Genomic DNA, 22,934 nt, shown 5'->3' with positions numbered 1-22,934 from the left:
CAAAGAAGAAGAGAGGCCCCGTCACAGGGAAGGCTCTCGAGAAGATCGTGGGTACCGTGGGGAGGATCGTCATCGATACTGACGGGGATGGCCACATAGTAGTCGGGCGGGAAGTCGAGGACGTACTCCGGCCGCGTGGGAGCGCTCATTAGGGATAGAGTCCCTATGTTGTGGTCAGACTGGGGCGAGGTCCCGCAGGAGGTTAAGGACATGGTCCACAACGCGATGTCGGTGAGTTTACAAAATAATATTATGTATTACATTGTTGATTTCTCGAAAAACTAAACTAATAAACGGTTAAATACAGGTGTGGTTTGAGGTTCCCGAGCACCTTAAGGACAGCTGGGCCGACGTTGTGCATGGGGGAAGGTACGTTGGGAAGTTAATGAAAAACAAAATTGTATGTGATATTAATAATATTTCTAATATTTTTGTTGTGTCTGTAGGTACAAGGAACCATCATGGCGGTTCTAGACCGTTCGCTGTCTTCATGGACGAGGCGGCCAGGGAACATCCAGAGGTCAACCCGTACGTCTATACGTACGAGAAGGCATATCCTGACTCCCAGGAGGATATTGTAAGTCATTTTACGTTTTTAAATTTTAAATTTTAAATTTATATATATGTGAAAATGTTAATTAATTATTTTTTTCCTATCCAATTAGGCGAAGGTGAGGGAGGCTAGTGACGAGGTGATGAGTGCTATAGTGAGGGAGACATGGCCGGACACGCAGGAGGAAGAGATGTCCGAAGCCATGTCCCGGATCGACACTTCGGATCCGTACGATTGGGGCGAGGATCATGGGCACAGCCTTCCCACCGAGAGCAAACAACTTCTACTGCCGGGGTCTAGGAAAGAAAGGCGAGGGGGTCCTGAAGACCACTCCAGGATTTCAAAGAAAGGCAGCCTCGACCAGCAGCAGGACCACGTCCACGATCACCAGGACGACTCAGCTAGAGTCGGAAGTTCAGAGACTACGAGAACAGCAAGCTGCTCAGGCTGCCTATAATGCCTCGCAGGCAGCCTATAATGCCGCGCAGGCAGCCTATGTTGCCGAGATACATGCCATCCAGCAGGCCCAGCAGCAGTAGATGTTCCAGTACATGCAGGACTTTACAGCTGCCCAGCTTCAGGGACTTCCGCCTCCGCCCATGCCGCTACCCCAGCCGCCGCAACCTCTGCAGCAACCTCCGCAGCAGCCCCCAGAAGCGGATATTAATTTAGACGATTTAGATTTTCTGTAGTTGATGAATAATTATATAGTTTTATGTGCTTATTGTTGGTTATATGGAATTGTTTTGGTGTATTTTGCAGCTTGCTTGGAATGGTAATTCAGAAATTTCGGGGTTTTTTTTTTAACTGGAATGGACTTATAGCCGACGAAAAAAGCCTTAATTCGTCGGCTAAAGTTTTTTATTTTTATTTTTTAAAATAAGTTTTAGCCGACGAAATATGCTTTAATTCGTCGGCTAAATCCCTATAAAGCCGACGAAATATACTATATTTCGTCGGCCATAAATGTTTTTATTTTTTTATTACAAACTTTAGCCGACGAATATTTTAAATTATTCGTCGGCTAAAGTCGTAAAAATAACCGACGACATTTTTTTCGTCGGCTAAACTCTAGACTATAGCCGACGAATTCCTTAAATGCTTCGTTGGCTAAAGTTTGGCAGATAACCGACGACATTTTTTCGTCGGCTAAAGTCTGGACTATAGCCGACGACATTATTTCGTCGGCTAAAGTCTGGACTATAGCCGATGACTTCTACATGTGTCGTCGGCTAAAGTCACCACAGACGAGCTTTTCCCGACGAAATCTTAGCCGACGAAAGGTCGTCGGCTAAGATCTTAGCCGACGAATCGGCTAAAGTGCTTGTCCTGGTAGTGTGTGTATTTGTTATTCAGGATAGCTATAACCCTTGCTATCCTTAAAAACGAATTTATATGGAAAAAAGTTGTTAATGGCCTATTCACCCCCCTCTAGGACCTTTAGTATCTCTGTTTGGTTATTTAAATAGTGGATGGAGCCTCATATTGAAATCTTCTGTCTAAGATTCGTACAACTAGTATGATCATGTCATTCTAATCCAGAGTTCCAAACATGGAGGCATGCATGGAGCTTCTCAAGAATTGTTACGAACTGCTTACATCTTCTTCATGTCTAAAATAACCATACATTGATTCTCTATCAACCTTCAAAGCCTTTATTAATGGGAACTTGAATCGATCATCATACAATGACGATATATACATGTAATATACCAAACCTTCTTTTATGGCTGTACTGAGACCAAAGTAACCAGATTTATTATATAATGTTGATACTAGTACACCAATTTATTCAGTACACAACTTGGTTCAGTTTGCTTGCAATTACATAGATGGAGTATTGGCATAGTTCCACACCAATTTGGAGAAAAGTTCAAATTCTCGGTCTCCCCCAATTTCACCAATGGGAACAGCATCAGAAATCTCTCTCAAATCCTCTTCGGTAAGCTTCACATTTACTGATCCAACATTGATATCAAGGTTCTTGACTTTAGTAGTCCCTGTTTGATTTACAAATTAAACCATGTTCACCAATATCAGTATATAAACATCACAACAAATTATTAATGTAACTAGCATTATGTGAAAGAATCACATGTACCAGGGATTGGGATTATGTCATTGCCCTGGTGGAGAAGCCATGCTAGAGCTAATTGAGGAGCAGTGCACGTATGTTTTGCAGCAAGGTTGGCAAGTTTGTTATAGAAAAGTTTGTTCTTTTCCAAATTCTCACCATTGAACCTTGGATGAGTAGTCTGGGATAAACAACAGCTCTGTTATTTTACATTTGAGCTAGCTCTAACTAGATATTGAACAATCATTTATATGTTTCTGTTTATACCAACCAACTTCCTGCAGGTAAGCTCTCTAGAACTGCCTTCCCACCGAAGAACCCACGGCCGAGGGGACTATATGACACTATCCCAATTCCAAGCTTCCTGCAAGTACATGGAAGGGTAAAAGCATATCCGAGTTTTCAAAATCAAAAGCAATAACTTCCCCAAACTTGACGAATTTGACATTGTAATATTCAGAGGTGAAAATAACAGACCGGCAAAGTGGAATAAACTCGTCTTCAATTTCACGTGTCCAGAGGGAATATTCCATTTGTACAGCAGTGATGGGGTGTACTGCATGAGCCCTAATTATTGTTTCTACACTAGCTTCTGATAGACCAATGTACAATATCTTTCCTTCATTTACCAGCTTCTTAAGCTCCCCAATCTTCCTCATACCACCAAAAACAGCAAACATTTAGATCTAAAGATGGTCCTCGCAGGACATTGAAATCATGGATTTCAAGAATGATAGATGAACAGAAAGTGTCTAAAAGCTTACAGTATCCTCGATTGGCAGTGTAATATCGACACGGTGCTGGTAGTACAAATCAATGTAGTCGACATCTAACCGCTTTAGACTAGCTTCACAGCATGCTCTCACATATTCCGGGCTCCCATTTATCCCAATTTCAAAGTCACTTGACTTGAAGAGGCCGAATTTTGTAGCCAATTGAACCTTTTCTCGAGGAAGCTGTTTTAAAGCCTGAAAATACAAGACAAGTGAGGATATCAATTTTCTACTAAATTCTTCTCACTACTTACAAATAGAATGTTTGTCACTAAAAAGATAGGATTCATCATATACCTTGCCTACCATAATTTCATTATCATGATTATGACCATAAAGATCTGAAGTGTCAAAGAAGGTGACTCCCCTATCAAATGCTTCCTTTATCACAGAACACCCAGCTTCATGAGAGAGAGGGGTAGCTTTGTATATTCCAGATAGTCCCCCACATCCAAAACCCAATCTAGAAACCTGGAGATCAAAAAAGTAAAAGCCAACTTCAATTTGAGTATACATCAGACCAGATAAACGCAAGTATTCTTCTATCATTACCTACAACTGTAGCTCATATTTTTTCAAAAAACACCAAGAATACTTTCGAACTTGAATTTCATCCCAGTGTTCATAATGGTCTGTGTCTGGTAGATTAGTAGTACTGTCATAGGAGTCGAGAAAATCAAAAACAAAATCTTGTATATGCATCAATTGACTTGAAATTCTTTTTGACTAAAGACACAAACAACATACATGAACTGCTGCAGAGAACCGATCACAAAATAACTGGACAGTGTATTTAGTTAATAGTTATTTTACACATGGAAATCTCAGCTTGATGTGAATGATCAGCATTCAGACAATCAGCCTGTTCTAACCTGATCACATTAGAGAAGTTGACTTTCGAGCATACGTATAAACTATACAGAACAGTTTTAGATAAATTGATAAATTTACCTCTAATCCCTGGCTACCCAGTTGAACCTTTGGGATTTGAATCTGATTGTTGTCCTCCATTCTCAGAAAAGCCAGTGTGTAGCTTGGGTTCTCCTGTGAAAATTTAGCTTACATATTTAGGAAGGTACATGTCTATTTCTCACAAATATTATTATTGGAGTCAAGAAGAACGTGTGAAATTGTCTAGAGAGATTAATATTTTAATCTGGAAACATGCATGCATGTGAACATATGTTAATATCCTTGGTTGTTCCTATCTAGAACCAAATTGAATCTTATCAAGAAACACATTATTCATGACATACTGTCTCACTGTGTCACTCTCAAGTTTCAACAAGCAAAGGGCACTGTTTTCAGGAAGATTACCGATTAAAGTAGATTGAAATCAGGTCCAGTCCTCATGTCCGGTCAATCAGGGTTTCCCGGTTAGCATGCTTAACTAGATTGCAAGCACAAGCCAGGTTAATAATTAAGAGAAACAAAAGTGAAGGTTGAAACGTAGAAAGAATCTACCACCTGAAAATAGGACGTTTTAATCACTGATGGTTACTGGACGTTTTGATTCTAATGCTACAATTGTGTGTTGAAAACAAGATCTTCAACGTACAGAAGAAAAGTGACCAGGGAGAAATCTAAACAAGAAGATACCAAGCTAGTATTTTAATTATTTTCCAGTAACTTCTACCTGAATGCTAGTGTGATCAATATATTGGAACATGTTTCAGTCACAAAGCAAAGGGTATCGGCACAATGGACACTTGTAATGAGTCTCGAGCCACCGGAGAATGCAGTCGCCGTGAAAAATGTGTAAGCACGGGAAGCGAGTAGCTAGTAGACCGTCCTCAAAGTCGTCCATACAAATACCACAGGACGTGTCAACTCTCACTCTCTCCAACCCCTCAATGGCTGATTTAGTTGCAGGATTAGGTCTAGCCTTTCCATATGATTCCTCCTCGGCTAATTCCCTTGCAACCCTTGCATCGATTTCGTCTGTGATAGGACGATCAATCCCAATTCGTCTAATTCTGAAATGCCAGCGATCAAAGGCCCTATAATCGAACAATTTCAATGCCTCATGGTAGATGTTTACATTAATAAAAGCACCACCACCATCAGCAACCGTCTCAAATATTTTGGCAACAATGGGTGGCTGATCATGCCGTGGCACACTCATGTTTCTAAGAACTTGGGAGATCATTGTTGGCTGCAGATCGCAACGACTACGAGTTGTTAGTAATTGTGGCTCAGTTTGGAGATGGATTTGCTCATCATCAGGCGTAGATGTGCGTAGAAATTCACCATTCGTCCACAATGCACCAGATTTGTTTGACTTGTAGAAATTTATTCGGATCTGAAGCGTGGATGATGGAGCCGGTGTGCATGTTTTCGACTCAATTTCAGTATAATAAGAATGCTGGTAAACGATCACCTTGTCGTCGGGTTTAAAGGAAAACCGACCTGCATCATCGTGAGGCAGTGGATGTCGGCACAAAGGACACTTGTGATTCTTCTCCAGCCACCGGAAAATGCAAGTTCCATGAAAAATGTGTAAGCAGGGCAAGCGAATAGCTGTAACACCTTTCTCAAATTCGTCCATGTAAATACCACATGATCTCTCAAGTCTCACTTTCTCCAACTCGTTCATCATGGCTGACATGGTTGCAGGCTTAGGGTTAGGATTATAAGTCACGATATATATGTTCATATGGATAAGAAAAGCGTCTTGAGGCATAGTACGTAGCAAGCACATCGAATATTTTGGCAACAGTGTTTCGATGATTCTCTTGTGCAAGAGGCATATGGCTTTCAAGAACCTCCATGATCCTTTTCTTCGTAAACTTAAGCTTCCCATATCCCGAAAGGTACTTCTTCATCTGTGAATAGGGTAGAGGAAACAAATTTGCTTTCAACAAGTGTTTAAAACGGTAGCAAATTCTCTTCAAACCAGTGGCACCAAGTCTTGGCAACCCTGAACCAGTGAGTCTTCGAGTATTAATGGCGAACCAGTGGCACCAAGTCTTGGCAACTCCAAACCAGTGACCAAGACAATAAGATAGCATTAATGGTAACTCGTCGCGACGGAGCGTAATTGTTTCAGTTTCCAAGAGTTTGGGACCTTGGTGCGGCAGGCAGAGACTGAACTGGATGGAAAGCACGTCGTCCCTGCTAACTGTTTCGTCCGTGCTAATTGTTTCGATATACATGGAAGGTGGCCATCTTTCCCACTTAACTTCGGTGTAATACTGGCGGTGGTAATCTGACATACTTATGCTACGTACAACTTGAGGCACGCTTGCTTTAGGGGTTTACTGGTGGAATATAAATATACCAATCGAGATCAATTTGAGATTAGGTGATGAGACAGAAGACATATATAGCCAACAATTTTCATACTCCTAATAGGACCGGGGATTTCCTTGCAGAATAAGATTTCCTAGCAGAATGAGGGAGCACAAAATACGTATATTGATAGCAAGTACTTTCATACTCCTCCACAATTTGGCGTGGAAATACAGTGAGAAACAAACCAGAAGAGCGAACCCAATGCCAAAGAGAGAGCGATAGAGCTTGGATGATAGAGACACTAATTCAAAACGCATAAATAAGAAGACGAAGACTGAATCCCGGTGTTTTGAAGATACATGCAGAAGGATATATAAGAACTGCGGAATATTATTTGATACTATTTCCATATAAATCTGTTTGTTACATTTAACTGCAGCTCTGAAACCAAATTATTTAGGAGGCTGTGTTGGACTAGGAGGGCAGTTGCTGTGGGGAAGTGAAAGAAACTCTCTGTGCCCTTTGCCTAACACTCCAAAATGGTGTTCCCTCTACTGTTGTGGACTTAGGAGTTAGAACTTAGGAGGTGGTGTTTGCATACACATGCATGAACTGACATGAACGGTGTTTTCTCCAATTCCATTGCGATGCCAATTGACCACTTTTAATTCCATGACTCTGAAACCTTGCATGGGGATATGCTAGGTTGCTTTCTTTGTAGAATGTTTTTGAAATTATTTGTTAACTTTTCAATACTTTCTGTCTTGGAATTGCTCACATATATAAGACGGCCTAACATGCAATAGTATTGGAGGCTTTTATCTCGAGTACCCAACGTGCAGTTAGCTTACATATTTAGGTAGGTACATGTCTATTTCACACAAATTGTAAACTGCATACAGCATCAATGACCAAAGCACTGCAGGTTGATGTATATACACCATTAAGGTCAAGCAATTTCTAACGTGTATTGCTATTGCAGTCTGTTCCTTTGGCAATATAGGGGATCTAGATTATATTTGATATATCACTCTACTCTGCATAACATTACAACTTTGTAGAAATATACCGATTACTGAAGCTTGAAGGAGTTGGCGCCTTGGCATCTGCAATGCCACCTAAAGTTTTTCTGACTAATGGGTGTTTCTGCCAAGAATACAACACTGAAGTAACAGTGAAATAATTTTGAAAGATGCATGCACTAAAGCGATCAGACATGGAAAAGATTGAGGGGTAAGTAGAGAGTACGTAAGAAAACAATGCCTCGGCCTCAAACACGTTGGGGGGATCAAAAGTTCATACACCTTACAGACATGCTGTTTGCCTCGGCCTTTACTGAACATGAATCTTCCTGTTGCTGTGTGGGAAAGCTCATGTCCTCTGGCTGATTTCTTAGGATCTGATACGAACAATGCACTGCCGGTGTCAGGCAGAGCCGTCTTAGAGATTTTGAAGGCCCTGTGCAAAATTTCAAAAGAGGCCCTGCTCATATAAAAATTGAAGATGAACAAACTCAAAACATAAAATCAAAGTTGGATCATTTATCAAATAATAATACCTCATTAGTTGAACCTACAAAAGAGGCTATATATTCAATACAAAAACAAAAGTTTGAGGCAAAAAATTATGACAAACATATATATGCATGATCTAAAAGCAACACTGTTGCTGGGTGTTCACTTGAATATCATTCTCCTTGCCTTCTTGGCTGCAAACTCATCAATTAGCTTATCACAATTGATTTTTCCAAGAAAATCATTCTCAATAGAAATCATAGCAAGTCCATTCAATCTTTCTTGAGACATTGTTGATCGCAAATAAGACTTCAATAATTTTAACTTGGAAAAACTCCTCTCAGCTGAAGCAACAGTCACAGGCACAGTTAACAATATTCGATATGCAAGTCTAACTACAGGATAAGAATTTCTTTCTTGTAAGAAATTCAATATATCAGTAGCTATCATCTTCTCTTTAGGCAATATCTCCCTTAAGAGTTTTATCTCTCTAAACATGTCTTCTCCATCAACATCTGAACTCTCTCCAAGTCTCAAAACATTCTCAAGATTCATACAAGCAGCTCTTAAATCATTATCATTCAAGGAATTCAAAGCTTCAGAAGTGAACAAAAATCCAAAGATATCATCATAATATTTATATTGTTCAAACCTTCTTTTCAATGATCCCTTAGCTTGATCCACGATATATAAGAAATAATGCATTCTGAAAGATTCCTCACCTGAAGATGATGGTATTGACCCACTGTTGCTTTCATCAAAAAATCTTTTTCTCTGAATTGGGCGCCTTACAGGAAAAACAGGTTCAACATTCAATGTAGCAGCAATTTCTTTAGTTGTAATGATCGCATCTGTGAAGCCAGTTTCTCTGAACTTATCAAGCCAAGCAATTAAACCCTTTACTTCACCAATTGCAACGCTGATGTGCATGTCTTGAGATTGTAGCATTTTGCTAACTTTATTGAAAGCAAATAATATCTCATACCAAATCACCATGCTTAACAAAAACTCAAAGTCTCCCAGATCATTAGTTGCTATTGACTTTGCACCACTTTTAGTTATAGGATCCTTGTCACTTTCTGCCAATTGCAATAATGCTTCTCTTACTTCAGCAGCATTGAATCGAAGAGGCTTAATACTCCCAATACGGCTCTCCCATCGTGTAGTGGATAATGATTTGAGAGTGAATCCTTTCACATTGTCATTCAGAATTTGCCATCTCTTTGTAGAACCTGCAAATAAGGTATAAAGACGTTGCAAGACTCCAAAAAAATCCAGTGCTTTCTCACAAGACTTCGCCAAGTCACAAAGAGTTAAGTTCAGACAATGACAACCACAAGGGGTGTAAAATGCTCTAGGATTGACATCTAACAATTTCTTTTGTACTCCTTGATGCTTGCCTTTCATGTTTGACCCATTGTCATATCCTTGTCCTCTCACATTGCTAATATCAAGATCTAATGATTGTATCACTGCTACTAATTCTTCAAAAAGTCCTTGACCAGATGTGTCATGTACATTTAAAAATTCCAAAAAGAATTCTTCAACCTGTATTGGACTTGTTGAAACATTCACACATCGAAGTATCAATGACATTTGCTCCTGGTGACTAATATCTGGTGTGCAATCAAGAATCACAGAGAAGTATTGAGCATCTTTAATTTTTTTAATGATCTCAGCTTTGATTTCAACACTTATCATATGCAACAGCTCATTTTGAATGTTATGGCCAAGATAGTGATGATGAATTTCAGAACTATTTATGCGCCGACAATGCTCCTCCATCACTTCATCAAAGTCTGTAGTCATCTCAACTAGGCCTAAAAAAAGTCCATTATTGGGTTGATACAGCCTCTCATTAGTTCCACGGAATGCTAAGTTATGTTTAGCAAGAAATTTCACAAATGCAATAACTCTTTTTAGCACATTCCTCCAATGTTTTTTCTCTAACCTAATCTGGTCTTGAAAAGCTTTATCAATGGTTTCAAGCCTCTGCAATCTAAGACGCAAATCAGTCCAAGAACTTGCATTGACGAGATGATCATTGCTCATTTCATGCTCTTTAAGCCTTCTACCAAGATGACCCCAATCATTATAACCATCATTCGGCAGCTGCCCTCGCATTGGCCCTCTTTTGAACAACTTGCAACAAAAACAGAAAACCTTGTCAAGTTCCTTTGAGTATACTAGCCACTCTCTATCATACTTCTCTCCATTTCCTACAAACCTAGTGTAAAATTTTGAGCTGAAATGTCTACCAAACTTGTCTGGAGGACCATGCTCAATTGACAAATCCCTCACATGACCCTTTTCTACCAACAAGTCTATCAAATTTTTATCCAAGCTATCCCAATTTCTTGGATCAAAAATATTCACAGGAGTCACATTCGGAGCATTCACATTATCATTATTTTCAGCATCATCCTCACTTTCATTTTGACCCAAATGATCATCTACAACTTCATTGGCATCAGTTTGATTTTCCCCATCAATGTGCTCTTCCAAGTTGACTTCTATATCAACGTTCTCATCAGCCTCTTTAGGCTCATCATTCACTGATGTTTCACCCAGGCCTTGTGCTTTTCTAGTAACGTACCTATCCATGCTTCCCACTAAAGACTTAGCTAACTCATCACCCTTTTTCTTCTTTAAACGTTTAGCATGTCCAGATTCATATTTTCTTTTAAGAGGCATGATTCTAAATTGTAACAGAACGATGCAACAATCCCAAATAATTCTAGAAAATAATCTGAACAAGAAAACCTGTTAGACCAGTGCTCCTTCTCCAATTTTCATAAATTCCAGAATGGCAGAATCCAATAACTTTGCCACACGATCAACCTTTGCAAATTGAAAACAAAATCAAACCATTCAGAAGATTAAAACAAATATCAATTAAATTGTACATTTGTACATAACAATTAACAAATCAATTATGAAGAATCATACCTGTGTGGGGCTGTGGGCGTGTCCACACTGTGGCTGATGAGTGAGATAAAAATTGAGAGAGAGAGTTAGGTTAGTAGAGAAAGAGACAGATCGACAAAAAGCCAAAGAAGAAGATTTGGTTTGAGAGTTTTTTGTCGATAGGGCCTCTTCTCAATTATATGGGCCCTTTTTTTTTTCTAATGGGCCTTTTTATATTAAGTATAGTTCTTAATTTTTATATATAATTAAAAAATTATGAATATGTGTATTTTTGTGGCCCTCCTAATTTTGGGGCCTTGTACCTGTGCACACTTTGCACCTGTTATAAGCCGGCTCTGGTGTCAGGTATAACTGCACAATACTGAGAGATTCACCATAAGCCTCTATTTTACTGCATGAAATGCACCATAAGCCTCTGTTTAGAGTGAGGAATTGGTGTGAAATTATGTGCCATGTACTATTTTACTACGCGCTTTGAGGGGGAAAGTGGTCAAAATTTCCACCTAGATGCTAATATTAGAGATTAAAGATATCGAGAAGCTAAGGTGCACTACACGGGACTAATAATTTAAAGCTAGGGTGCTGTTTATATGTGAGCAATGAAAGTCGCCCTTTGAAAATGCAAGTTGCTTCCTCCTAAACTGCATCAGTCCTTTAAAAATGCAAGTTTACTGCATCATTAGTCCGAATGATCATTTTACTTTGGACCTGACAGTTCGATTGATCTTAAACAATATGTCATTTTCCATATCTTCATATTGTCTATTAGCACACCAAAAGTCCCAAATGCCAGGGCAACTACTGGCTTGTGTCATGGAGTTGTTATAACGCACAGTAGATACAAGACAACAACACACTGGGGAAGTCTCAATGCAAATGATAGTTGGGAAGAACAATATAACACTATCATAAGTTACACAAATGTTACACAAAAGCCATCTGGGAGATAATGATATATAAGGGACATCCTGTTAGAGTACATGAACCTATCAACTAAACCCGATTATATCCGATTGATTTGCTGAAGAGGCGGCGGATGTATACAATTTGTAGACCACTTGCAGCAACTAGCATCAAGTATTCTCCAAGTGTGTAGAACACAACACGCTTTCGTGTGCTCTCATTTGCTGCAGTAGAAACAAAAGAGTCAAAAGATTGTGAAGAATATTAACATAGAGTAATGTATTTGATCACAGTAATGTATTTAACGGTTCCACATCTTTTGTGTTAACTTAGGAGTTTATCACATTGAGCACTACTTCTTTGACTCTGGGTACTAAGCTAATTATTTATTCACACTTATTCAAAGACAAGGACAAGGACACCAAGAATATTATCATGTATGGCATATACCTAATTGCAAGAAATGCATCGCCTCATCAGTATCATTTTTCAATAGAAAAAAGAAAGAAAAACTTACTATGGCGATGCCGAGTATCACGTGCTTTCAAGTACTTTTGCTCCAAAGTAACCGACTCCAATGCCTCTCTAAGCTCAGCTATCTTCACATTGATAGGGTCTAGATGCTCTGCAATAAAATCAACACTAAAAGATTAAATATAACCAAAACAGTATAGGAGAAAATTATAAAATAAAAGAAAAGAAAAAATAGTAGCTAATTGGTTGAAAGCCAACTATTTTCTGGCTGTCAAAGCCAAAATCACTTTGACCATCAAAGAGTAGTTCCAAACTGGAAAGACAAATGTGAACATATAGAATTATCAAAAGAGATTGTACATACCATCCTTGGCGATGTTGTGCTCAGATGGAATATGGCCGACATGTATATGGAAAGAAACCGTTTCTGGAGTTGAGTAGGGATTGTGGAAGCAGAACTTGTACATTCCACTCCTTGGGGCCTTAAACTCAAACTTATCTCCAGATGTTCCCTTTGAAGTGTGCACTGTATTACCCCCAGGAGATGTCACCTGCAAAAAAAACCAACATTATACATATCCTTTGTCATCAGAGTCTATAAAACTGCACCTAATCAATGACTGTGGACCAGAGCACACAGGCCAAAGAAATGTAAAGAAATGTTGTATAGAAGCTCATCAAGTGAAGAATATTGTGCATATATATATGTATGTATGTATCTAAAAGAGATACAAGAGATAGAGTCTCAGTCTTGGCCACTTAAAGGTCATTGTTCCGTCCCTTTAGAAGTTTTGTGAATCCTATCAAATCATAAAATCTGTCAGAGGATATAGAGGAACTGCCTTACAAATATCAAACATATTTCTACTAGTGAAACATTTATGACCCTCTTATGAAACAAAACATAAACATCAAACCAATTCTTCTGAGATGGAAAGTCTGCATTAGTAACTTTAGTACAAACGAGCAAGTGAAACCAATTACTCCAAGTCCTTCCAAACAAGAAACTAACCCCACCTAGTCAAATCATCCCTTTAACACTCTTACAAACATCAGTTTTTTGGGGAAAACACATTAGATCTGCTTCCAAGGAAAAATGGGCAGATAGGAACCAAAGAACAAAAAATGACTGCCGAGGGCTGTTAATGACTCAATGCTGATAACTATCATCTGGAAAGGGATATGACTATTTCAAACACATGGCATTGGCTCCTCATACTATATGGCCTAAAAGCTCGAATGTAACTAACTACTTTTTATCAAACGATAATAGAAATCTGGAGAGGTATTTTTATACTACCGTCACTTGCGTTATCTTCAAAGAATATACTAGTCCAACGGAGAGATAAAGACAGGAGGCAGAATTGAGACTATTTGTACCGAATTGTTTCTAAACATTCTAAAGGGTCTCTAACATCCTCTACAGGCTAGAACATTCATAGTTCCTTAGGCTAATGCAAACAATTAACAAAAGCAAAACTCTTTCGATTCACATTACTTGAGTTTGAGTAGATTATCTTTAGGGATGTAAAACTCTAATTACCTATAAGCATTACTACTCCAAATAGCAGAACCCTCAATAATCATAATTCATAATTCAGATCAAACAATTCAAAACCCCAAAACCCAAAGCAACCTATAAACAGATCTACACCAAACCCCCCAAAAAAAACCCCAAATTGTATAAAACCCTAGAATTCAACTTCGAAACCCAATTCAAACGCAATCGCAAAATAGAAGAAACAAAATTCTGACTCACAATCAAATCGAGACCCGGATGATCGTTTGACCAGAAAATATCATGGTCGACGACAACGAAGTTCCCCGAAACGGTGTCGTCTTCGTAGAGCACGTACTCGTACACGCATTCGATGTCGTTCACCGTCACCGATAGCGACTCGATTCGCCCCACTAAGCTCACCAAAAGCACCCCCATCATCAAAATGACCGCCTTATTGCTCTGCCAAGACTCCATTTTTCTCATCCTTAATTTTTTTTTTTTTTTTTTTTCTGTGTTTGAGTTTTTGAGAGTTTCAGAATTTCTCAGAGAAAAAATGGAGCCTCGGAAGATGAAGACGAAGAAGCAGTTTTGATTTTAAAGTGAAGATCGGTACGTGGTGCGTTATTATTGGCCCTCGACACGTTGCTCTCGCCACGTCAGCATCGGGGTCAACATTAATTTGGGCCTGTGTGTTTGGGGCTTTATTGATTTGGATCAGCTATATATTTTGCTTGCGGGTGACGCTAGGGCAAAATGAAATTGAAGAATGAAGAAGACATTGTTGAGCGTTTCGTCGGCGGAAAGCGTAGGGAATATAGAGGAGCTACTTGTTCAGATTCTTGTATCGGTTCCAGCACTATCTCTGATTCGTTTCAAATGCGTCTCAAAGCATTGGCTGGCTCTGATCTCCGACCCCGAGTTCGGCAACGTCACATTGTCCGACTTTCTTCTCTAGCAAAATCCAAGAAAATGTTTTCAAGTCCATCCCTCTTGGTATCCCGGATGGTAATCCCTTTAAAACCTTAAACAATTCCGTCCCTGATGGATGCAATTTTAAGATTCTTCAGTCCTGCAATGGCCTCTTTCTCTGCCATATTCCTGTCATGAGAGATCAAAGAAAACATTATCCGGTATACGTTGTCAATCCAACCACCAACCAATTTCAGGTTCTTTCTTCTCCTAGGATCGGGGAAGACATGGACAAATATGCTTTTGTACGTTATGCTTTGGCTTTTGATCCTTCCAAATCGCCTCATTACAACTTTACAAGGTGGTCTGCGTTACTAACTCGGCGCATCCCCTAGAACGGGAAGGCGACACCACAAAATAGACATGTATTCATCTGAGACGGGAAAGTGGAAGCATCTCAATATTCCTTTCTTCCAAAGCCCCTCTGATCGGGGTAGGCATCATGATTGCAAGGAGATGGCTATGCAGGAGCAGCGAAAGCACGGAGAACGATTGGGGATCGTGTCTAGTCCTCCTCGTGTTCCCTCGCTTGTCAAAAACATTCCCGCTATACGGCCGAGTTTGAGACAAAGATATTTGGGAGAGTCCCGTGGCCATTTGTATTTGATTGAGACTTATAAGCATTGTTTGACCCAATTTTTTGTGATCGAGATGGAAAGAGACTACTCTGGCTGGTTTATCAAGTATATATCATGTTGATCTTAATCCGCTAGTGGCAGCTCTTCCTGGACTGGATTGGAATGCTTTTGTTGTCTTGGGTCTTTTTCGAGAGGAGAAAAATGATGAGAATGAAGAGGAGGATTCTTCGACTGATCTTTGGTTGCACATGCCTGGAAACGTCATATGTCATAATCTTAGGAACAAGGCCATCAATAAATTGGTTGAGTTGGCCAATAAGAAACATTTTCTAAGTCTAGGTGATAATAACCCTACTTACATTGGGGATAATAACTATCCTTACATTGAGACTCTAGCTTGTGTGTGAGCTGGATTGAATCTATAGTCCACATTTTATATACGCTGCGCTGTTGTTGCTATGTTATTTATGCATTGTATTCAAAAGTTCTGTTAACTACGTAGTTGGAATGTTTCTTTGATTTAGACATGTTGCTTCATCAGATATTTGTGTTTTATCATAGTTATAGCACAAAGAACTCATAGCATCAATATATGCATGTGAAACTTGTTTTCCCACATATGTTCGTAGTACGTGGCCAATTTTTAGCAAGAACATGCATTGGCAGTTTGGAAACATTATTGGATCGAGTCGGGAAGAATCTGCACCCTTTTTTTTTCGTGGCACTCTACTAACGTTTATAAAGTTATTTCCTTCTACAAACAGAAATTATATATGAATAGCTTGTTGCTTGTAACATCGATAGTAGAGTAAAACAAAAAACGACTAGAAATTTATAGATGAACTACGAAAACTTACAATCGATCAGTCTCATCAACCACCTTGCTTGATCACTGGAATGGAGAACAGACATACAAATCATTAAGATCAAAGTTCTTTCCTAACTAAAATCCATTTTGCTGATCAGTTGATTTGATCGATGCACCTACCATGCATTGTGGTAATTCCAAATTTTACTAATCAATATCTTAAGAAAACCAAAAATTCGAAGGCTTTACGGGAATGAGCTTATGAGTTATAGTTGAGAGGGAATTCGAGGAATCAAAATGCCATCATCTTCGGCACTATATCTGATACAGTGATACGCTCAACTGCGTCTCCAAGCACGGGCTCTCTCTCTCTCTCTCTCACATCGCCGACCCCGACTTTCGTCACAACCACACTCTCCGAAACCCTAACCCCAAAATCCCAGCTTTCTTCGATGAGTGCTTCAAGTCTATCCCTCTCTGTTGGAATCCCTTCAAACCCCTAAACAACTCAATCCCTGATGGATCAAATTTGAGAGTTCTTCAGTCCTGCATATGCAACGGCCTCTTCCTCTGTCAATTCCGGGTTCTTTCTTCTCCAAGCGCCTGCAGGGCTCTTTCAGAATCCGGCCAGCGAAAGAAGCGACGTCGATCGAGCAGTAAACATGGAAATGGATATATTACAGGTACATTTGCTTTTGATCTTAAATTATTTTAGAGTTTTCTACTCTGGAATATTTTTAGGGCTTGCCAATCACGGAGCGACGTACCCTTCCGTCCGGCAACAGTTGCCTTCCTTCAATTCTATAATGAAGCAGTACGTACAGTAAATTACATGCGAAAGCTACATACATACATAATCAGTAATATATTGCATGCATATCCCAAACCAGCCAAACGTCGCAACCCTACACCAAAAGGTACCACCAACATTATATAAACACCGTCGACGTCCATGGGGTTTCTCTCATCCACTACCTATTGAAGAACATACATTACAATTAAGATAATGGCTAACGGGATGATCAACTCGTCGTGGATTGTGGCTATATGTTTGGTTTTCGCAACTCTGGTTCTGCGTCCAGCTCTTCCCATGTCCATCGGGACCGTGGCTGTTGTGATTATCATCCCAGTTATTCTGCTGGTGTCCATTATCTTCCTTCACCAGGCGTCCAAGTGATGACCCTGTGTGACACTATGCATGCATCAATTCTTTTGTGATATTTCCCTTGATGAAATAACAATGAAATAAACTTAAGCTTAATTACTATTGCTTTTATTAGTGCGTATATATTTCTACTTGCCTTCACTTGATTTTAATTGTAATGTGATCGATGTGTGTTCTCTACGATCTTATTTTGCCCGTGGCCATCTACGAACGATCATATGGTTGAGAACTTGATGAGATTGAATTGCATGTTATCAATTTAGTTCATTTCTATCAAGTAAGATTTAATTTCCATAGAAGTCGATCTGAATGAAGGTATATATATCTCCGGATCACTCTACTTTTTCTTGTATAATTTGCAATGTCATGTTCAGGATGGAAACCAAATTGTTAGTTCTTCAACATCTAAAATTTATACGAGATCGAATTGATGCATAACCGATGATACCTGCTTAACTCTTTCAAGATATACATCACAGCGATTCTCTCCGTTTGACTGCTTATCAATGTTGGAAGCGGTACTTTAATTTTGTTCGGTGTTTCTCTTGAAGTTAAATTTGTTGTCATTCTCTTCTTCCATATAACTTGATCAACAGCTTGAATTGTAATACTGTATATATGTTATAAACAACAAACATAATCATAAATAATCTTGTTTCAAAATTAAATATTACGTCGATCCCAGTACAAAAGCTTATCATTTTAAGGCTGAAAAAATGAGTATATGTTGCAACTTATACCCTGCAAGCAATTAACTCAACAATGAAAAACATTAAAATGAAGAATTCTTATTGTACATTTCACTTTTTCTATATGCCAAAAATTTGCAACCAATTTCGGCACCAAGAGATCAGCTGCTGCTAGTAACGGAGAGGAATTGGATTTGGAATGCATCACGTGATTCAAACAGATTGTTTACTAAGAATTGTCTGCTCCAGTGGTGTAACTATTTTGGTGATATAGACGGTGGGAGAGAAGAAGATGAAGAACTTGCTGCTTCAGTGGTTAGAGAAGCCATATTTTGCATGAGGAAAAGAACGAGAACAATACAGGAAAGGAACGAGAACAATACAGGAAATTTCTTATGTATAGAATCGATGTCAATTATCGGTCATGAAGTCAATTGCAATCAAATATAACTAGTTTGACTTCGATCAGTAGTTAGCCCAAGTAGTAATCCACCACTTCTATATTAATTTCTATTATTGACTTTACTAGTTGATCAACTAGCTTCCCGTTTGGTCCCCCTTCCCTTTTGTACTTGTTTTTTATATTTTATCTTCAATAAATATAAATGGAGGGACGGGCGGTGGGTTCCCAGATGTGATGGCCCCTTTTCTTTCGGGATTGTGGGAGGGTGCTTGTCGCCCCAAATCGGCTATTGCAGAGGAGCTAATATCGCCTAATCCTCTATTTAATTTAAAAAAAAAAAAAAACTAAGCTTCCCGTTTCTGAAAGAGAGTACTTAATCAGCTAGGTCCTTGAGTACAAACTGGACTATATATTAACTTATCAAGTCTAATCACAAGTTGAAGAAAAAGGGTTTGCTTGACAAGTAAGAAATAGTTTAATTCCATGAAACTCCCATGGATGATGATATTATAAAATCTTGGCATAGTTCATAGTTCATACATAGCTGAATGAAGGAGAAGTGGGTAGGGAAGGAAAATGGTAAGAATTTATAGGAACGATGTCATCTTCATATTGGTCATTTGCATGGCACAAGTCACATTGGAAGCAGGTTCCATGACTCTTCCAGCTGACGAGGGTATGTTGGGAGTACTTCGTAGAAATTACGAAGGAAAAGATTTGAGATTTTGCTTATAATGTTGGGGGTGTGGCAGTGCAAGCCCTTCATGAAATTGCTGAGCAACTCAACAAAAAGGACTGGAATTTGAGCGACCCATGTAGAAATATTCCAACTTTCTCAATTCCACATACGGATCAGTACAACAACACCCTCTTCTGCAACTGTTCCTTCCCCGGCAACGTGTGCCATGTCCAAACCATGTATGTGTGCCCTGATTAAACTCAAATTGTAATATTATGACTATCAATGTGGCAAAGTTGATTGTGTTTTTGGGTCCTTATATTGCAGCTTTCTTGTGGGTCAAGACCTCGATGGTGTGCTTCCACCATCACTGGTGAAGCTACCGTACCTCAAGGAACTGTATGTTTCTGACTTAATAGCTTTAATTTCTAGTATTTGTTTTAGCTTTTTGGATTTAATCATCTCAAGTACACTCTTATTTTCTTGTTGGTAGTAATCTGAAGCAGAATTACCTTAGTGGTTCAATTCCACCCGAATGGGCTTCTACCAAGTTGGAATTTCTGTAAGTGGTGATTGATTTCTGGGCTTATATTTGGGGTTTGATGTAACTGATCAACACTTGAACTAATGCAATGTACCAAATGCAGGGTTCTCAGTGTGAACAACTTATCAGGATCTATCCCGGCCTATTTGGGGAACATAACTACTCTCCGAGCTTTGTATAATTTCAATCCTTCTTACCCAATTTTACGCCATTTAGAATGAATTTGATGCATGTCCAATTGTTTTGGTTGATTTGTGACATTGATCATACTACGGTTTCAGGGCCCTGGAGAGCAACTTTTTTTCTGGATCTATTCCGCCGGAGATGGGGAGATTGATTAACATGGAAGTCCTGTGAGTATGCCTATTTTCTTGTTTTCGTTTCTTTCATTGGCATATAAATTTTTTACTTAACTGTGTCCTCTGGTATTGTTTTTTTCCATGGATAACTATTTGCAGCTACCTTCGTTCTAACAATCTCACTGGACAGTTGCCTGTGGCTCTCATTAATATGACCAAATTAAAAACACTGTAAGTCGGTTTACTATACTTTAGATTATCATAGTGTTTTCAGCAAGAATTTAAAACAGCAAATAAAAGAAAAACAGGTTAATGACATCAATTTTTATATTTTGATGCAGTTGGATTGGCAGTAACAACTTCACTGGAAAAATACCAAACTATTTTCCTAGTTGGAAAGAACTACAGATGTTGTAAGGGATCTTTGAATTTCTGCTGTTCTTTTCAATTGTATGCAAAGGATACTTCAGGCGTAATCTCAGTTGCTCTAACATGTTTTTCCAGAGAGATGCAAGCCAGTGGCTTTGAAGGACCCATTCCTTCTACTCTTTTCTGTCTTAAGTAATATGAAATACCTGTAAGTCCTGGCTTAGTTTCACATTCTTTTCCTTCTTTACTTCGAAAGATCATTGATGAATTAGGCTTTTGTCTTTCTTATCATTTTTGTGAGGCAGAGTAATCAGTGATTTAAGTGGTGAGAGCTCAGTTTTTCCAGACTTGTCAAACATGAAAAACATGCAGACATTGTGAGTCATCTTTATAGTTCAAATTAGAATAATCCAGATGTTCGTAACAATCATTTTTATTATGTCATTTGTTCCGTATTGCAGGATGTTAAGGAGCTGCAATATGACAGGATCAATTCCAGAATATATCTCTAACATGACAAGCCTGCAAGTTTTGTAATTCCCTGAATATAACTCGATAATTGTTCATATGTTTTCTTCTTTTCTAAAATGTGCAGCTTGGCTTTACTGCATGTTGTTACTACCAATATAGGAAAATTATAGTATGTATTTTTCATTACCGCTTTCCTTTCTAAAAAAATTCAGAGATCTTAGCTTCAACAGATTGAAAGGGAGCATCCCAAATCTTGACAATTTATTGGGATTGGCCACAATGTACGTAAGCAGTGTAAATTCATCCCACAAGTAGTATTTAATTCTCTTTTTGTTCACATGATTCATACTGCTGAATGATCAGATATCTGACAAGTAACTGGCTTACTGGGCTGCCAGAGTGGATCACAAATAGAGATAGCCGCTAGTATGTTTCTTCATCCCAAAACCTTATGGTCATAAAATCATATCTATCGTTTCCACACACTGAACCAAAATTTACATTGCAACTTTTGCTATGTCATTTTAGTGTTCATGCTTCTGAGGTCTCGACTATCTGTATGATTATCAGTATAGCCAACTACACAAATTTTTCTCTATAATGACAGATAGATCCATACAAGTACATATTTTGTAGCTAATATGTATAAGAAAGGCTAGGTTTTATTATCTTCAGAAGTGGTTAGTTAGGTCCAAATCTGCCTTTCTTACCTTTGAAATGTTACGTTCATCTTTGTTTTGTGCAAGTTATGTATTGGGGAGTTTTATATCAGAATACCTCTCCAAATATACTGAAATATTTTTTCTTGGCATTCCACTCACTTAATGGTAACTTCATGATTGTGTGCAGCATAGTAGATCTTTCTTACAACAATTTTTCAAGGGATTCTGTCCCAACTACATGTCGAGAAACCTTGTAAGAGTATATCCATTTTCTTCTTTTCATTAGCCTGCCACAGATTATTTATTTGTCAACCTCAATGTGGAAGTGACTAGTTTATTGTTTCAACAGTAATGTGTTCAAAAGTTTCTCCAGACAGAACAACCCGTAAGCTTCATCCCAATGAGTTTTATTGTTCTTTCATCAGTAATTGTTTATAAGCTAATGCTTCTTTTCTTGTATATATCAATGTAGAATTCTTTCCAATTGCCTATATCCATGTTCAAAAGGTAACTAAATCTGTGGTATAATATTTGAGGTTTACAGTTCTGTGTTTATATAAAATATTGATTTCAGTGCACTTCTCCTTTCTGTCATCTGTTTCTTTCTGTTCAGAACAATATTCATTGCATATAAACTGTGGTGGAAAACCAATCACAATTGGAGGCATCAAGTATGAGGGGGATGAAGCCTCGGGAGGGGGAGCAAAGTTTTTTCAAGACACAGTTAACTGGGGATTTAGTAGCACTGGTGATTATGGGCTTACGAATTTTGACCATGCCTACATAGAAAATAATATTTCCATACTCAAAATGAACAACTCGGAATTGTACAGAACTGCCCGACTTTCATTCCTTTCTCTCACATATTATGCCCGTTGCTTAGCAAATGGAAATTACACTGTGAAACTACACTTTGCAGAAATAGTTCTCAGAGACAACAGATCTTATTATGGTGTTGGAAGCCGATTTTTTGATGTCTATATTCAGGTAATCACTAAGAACCTATCCACACAGTTTTTTCATCTAACTTTTCTTGTAAGAACTTTTTGTCACTCCCTTTCTTTTCCAATGAATAATTCTGGTAATTTCTCACAGGACAAGCTGGTATTGAAGGATTTTAATATCGAAAAAGAAGCTCAGGGTATTGATAAGGAAGTGATTAAAGTATTTAAAGCCGTTGTCAGTGTTAGCACCTTAGAAATCCGTTTCTATTGGGCTGGGAAAGGGACTATGAATGTCCCAAAGAGAGGGACATATGGTTCTCTAATATCAGCTATCTCAGTTGAGTCTGGTAAGTAATTTAAGCATTCAGTTTTCTCTTTCTACTTTAGAGTACTCTTATTG

At 38.6% G+C, this 22,934-nt stretch overlaps 3 protein-coding genes and 1 pseudogene across 4 annotated transcripts in view; 1 reads left to right on the top strand and 3 right to left on the bottom strand.

Moving 5' to 3' along the window:
- Positions 1 to 2,187: 2,187 nt before the first annotated feature.
- On the bottom strand, positions 2,188 to 4,485 carry LOC101300997 (probable aldo-keto reductase 1-like). Its single transcript, XM_004296540.1, has 7 exons — positions 4,352 to 4,485; positions 3,698 to 3,871; positions 3,392 to 3,595; positions 3,105 to 3,277; positions 2,895 to 2,991; positions 2,655 to 2,808; positions 2,188 to 2,553 (listed from the first exon to the last, which is right to left on the bottom strand). The coding sequence occupies exons 1-7, from the start codon at positions 4,409 to 4,411 to the stop codon at positions 2,378 to 2,380; spliced, it is 1,038 nt and encodes a 345-aa protein (XP_004296588.1). The 5' UTR covers positions 4,412 to 4,485; the 3' UTR covers positions 2,188 to 2,377.
- A 3,196-nt stretch (positions 4,486 to 7,681) lies between these two features.
- Positions 7,682 to 10,842, bottom strand: LOC101305167. The gene is made up of 3 exons (XM_004297929.1): positions 8,315 to 10,842; positions 7,939 to 8,116; positions 7,682 to 7,780 (listed from the first exon to the last, which is right to left on the bottom strand). The coding sequence occupies exons 1-3, from the start codon at positions 10,840 to 10,842 to the stop codon at positions 7,682 to 7,684; spliced, it is 2,805 nt and encodes a 934-aa protein (XP_004297977.1).
- Positions 10,843 to 11,943: 1,101 nt separating this feature from the next.
- Positions 11,944 to 14,511, bottom strand: LOC101300712 (transmembrane emp24 domain-containing protein p24beta3-like). Its single transcript, XM_004296539.1, has 4 exons — positions 14,213 to 14,511; positions 12,818 to 13,004; positions 12,497 to 12,604; positions 11,944 to 12,203 (listed from the first exon to the last, which is right to left on the bottom strand). Exons 1-4 carry the CDS (start codon positions 14,435 to 14,437, stop codon positions 12,070 to 12,072), a joined length of 654 nt encoding a protein of 217 aa, XP_004296587.1. The 5' UTR covers positions 14,438 to 14,511; the 3' UTR covers positions 11,944 to 12,069.
- Positions 14,512 to 19,142: 4,631 nt separating this feature from the next.
- The window catches only part of LOC101304864, a 37,232-nt pseudogene continuing 33,440 nt past the window's right edge, over positions 19,143 to 22,934 (top strand). The window contains exons 1-16 of the transcript XR_184569.1: positions 19,143 to 19,242; positions 19,319 to 19,484; positions 19,573 to 19,644; positions 19,739 to 19,807; positions 19,893 to 19,964; positions 20,071 to 20,142; positions 20,248 to 20,319; positions 20,430 to 20,501; positions 20,593 to 20,665; positions 20,763 to 20,834; positions 20,919 to 20,990; positions 21,141 to 21,209; positions 21,292 to 21,354; positions 21,778 to 21,843; positions 22,208 to 22,577; positions 22,686 to 22,881. The product of XR_184569.1 is annotated as a probable LRR receptor-like serine/threonine-protein kinase At1g07650-like (transcript). The remainder of the gene's footprint in view (positions 19,243 to 19,318; positions 19,485 to 19,572; positions 19,645 to 19,738; positions 19,808 to 19,892; positions 19,965 to 20,070; positions 20,143 to 20,247; positions 20,320 to 20,429; positions 20,502 to 20,592; positions 20,666 to 20,762; positions 20,835 to 20,918; positions 20,991 to 21,140; positions 21,210 to 21,291; positions 21,355 to 21,777; positions 21,844 to 22,207; positions 22,578 to 22,685; positions 22,882 to 22,934) is intronic.

The sequence above is a fragment of the Fragaria vesca genome, linkage group LG4 (genome assembly GCF_000184155.1).
Source record: "Fragaria vesca subsp. vesca linkage group LG4, FraVesHawaii_1.0, whole genome shotgun sequence".
NCBI lineage: Eukaryota > Viridiplantae > Streptophyta > Magnoliopsida > Rosales > Rosaceae > Fragaria > Fragaria vesca.
The sequence above is the reverse complement of the archived record's forward strand: the minus strand, read 5'-3'. Positions and strand labels throughout refer to the sequence as shown.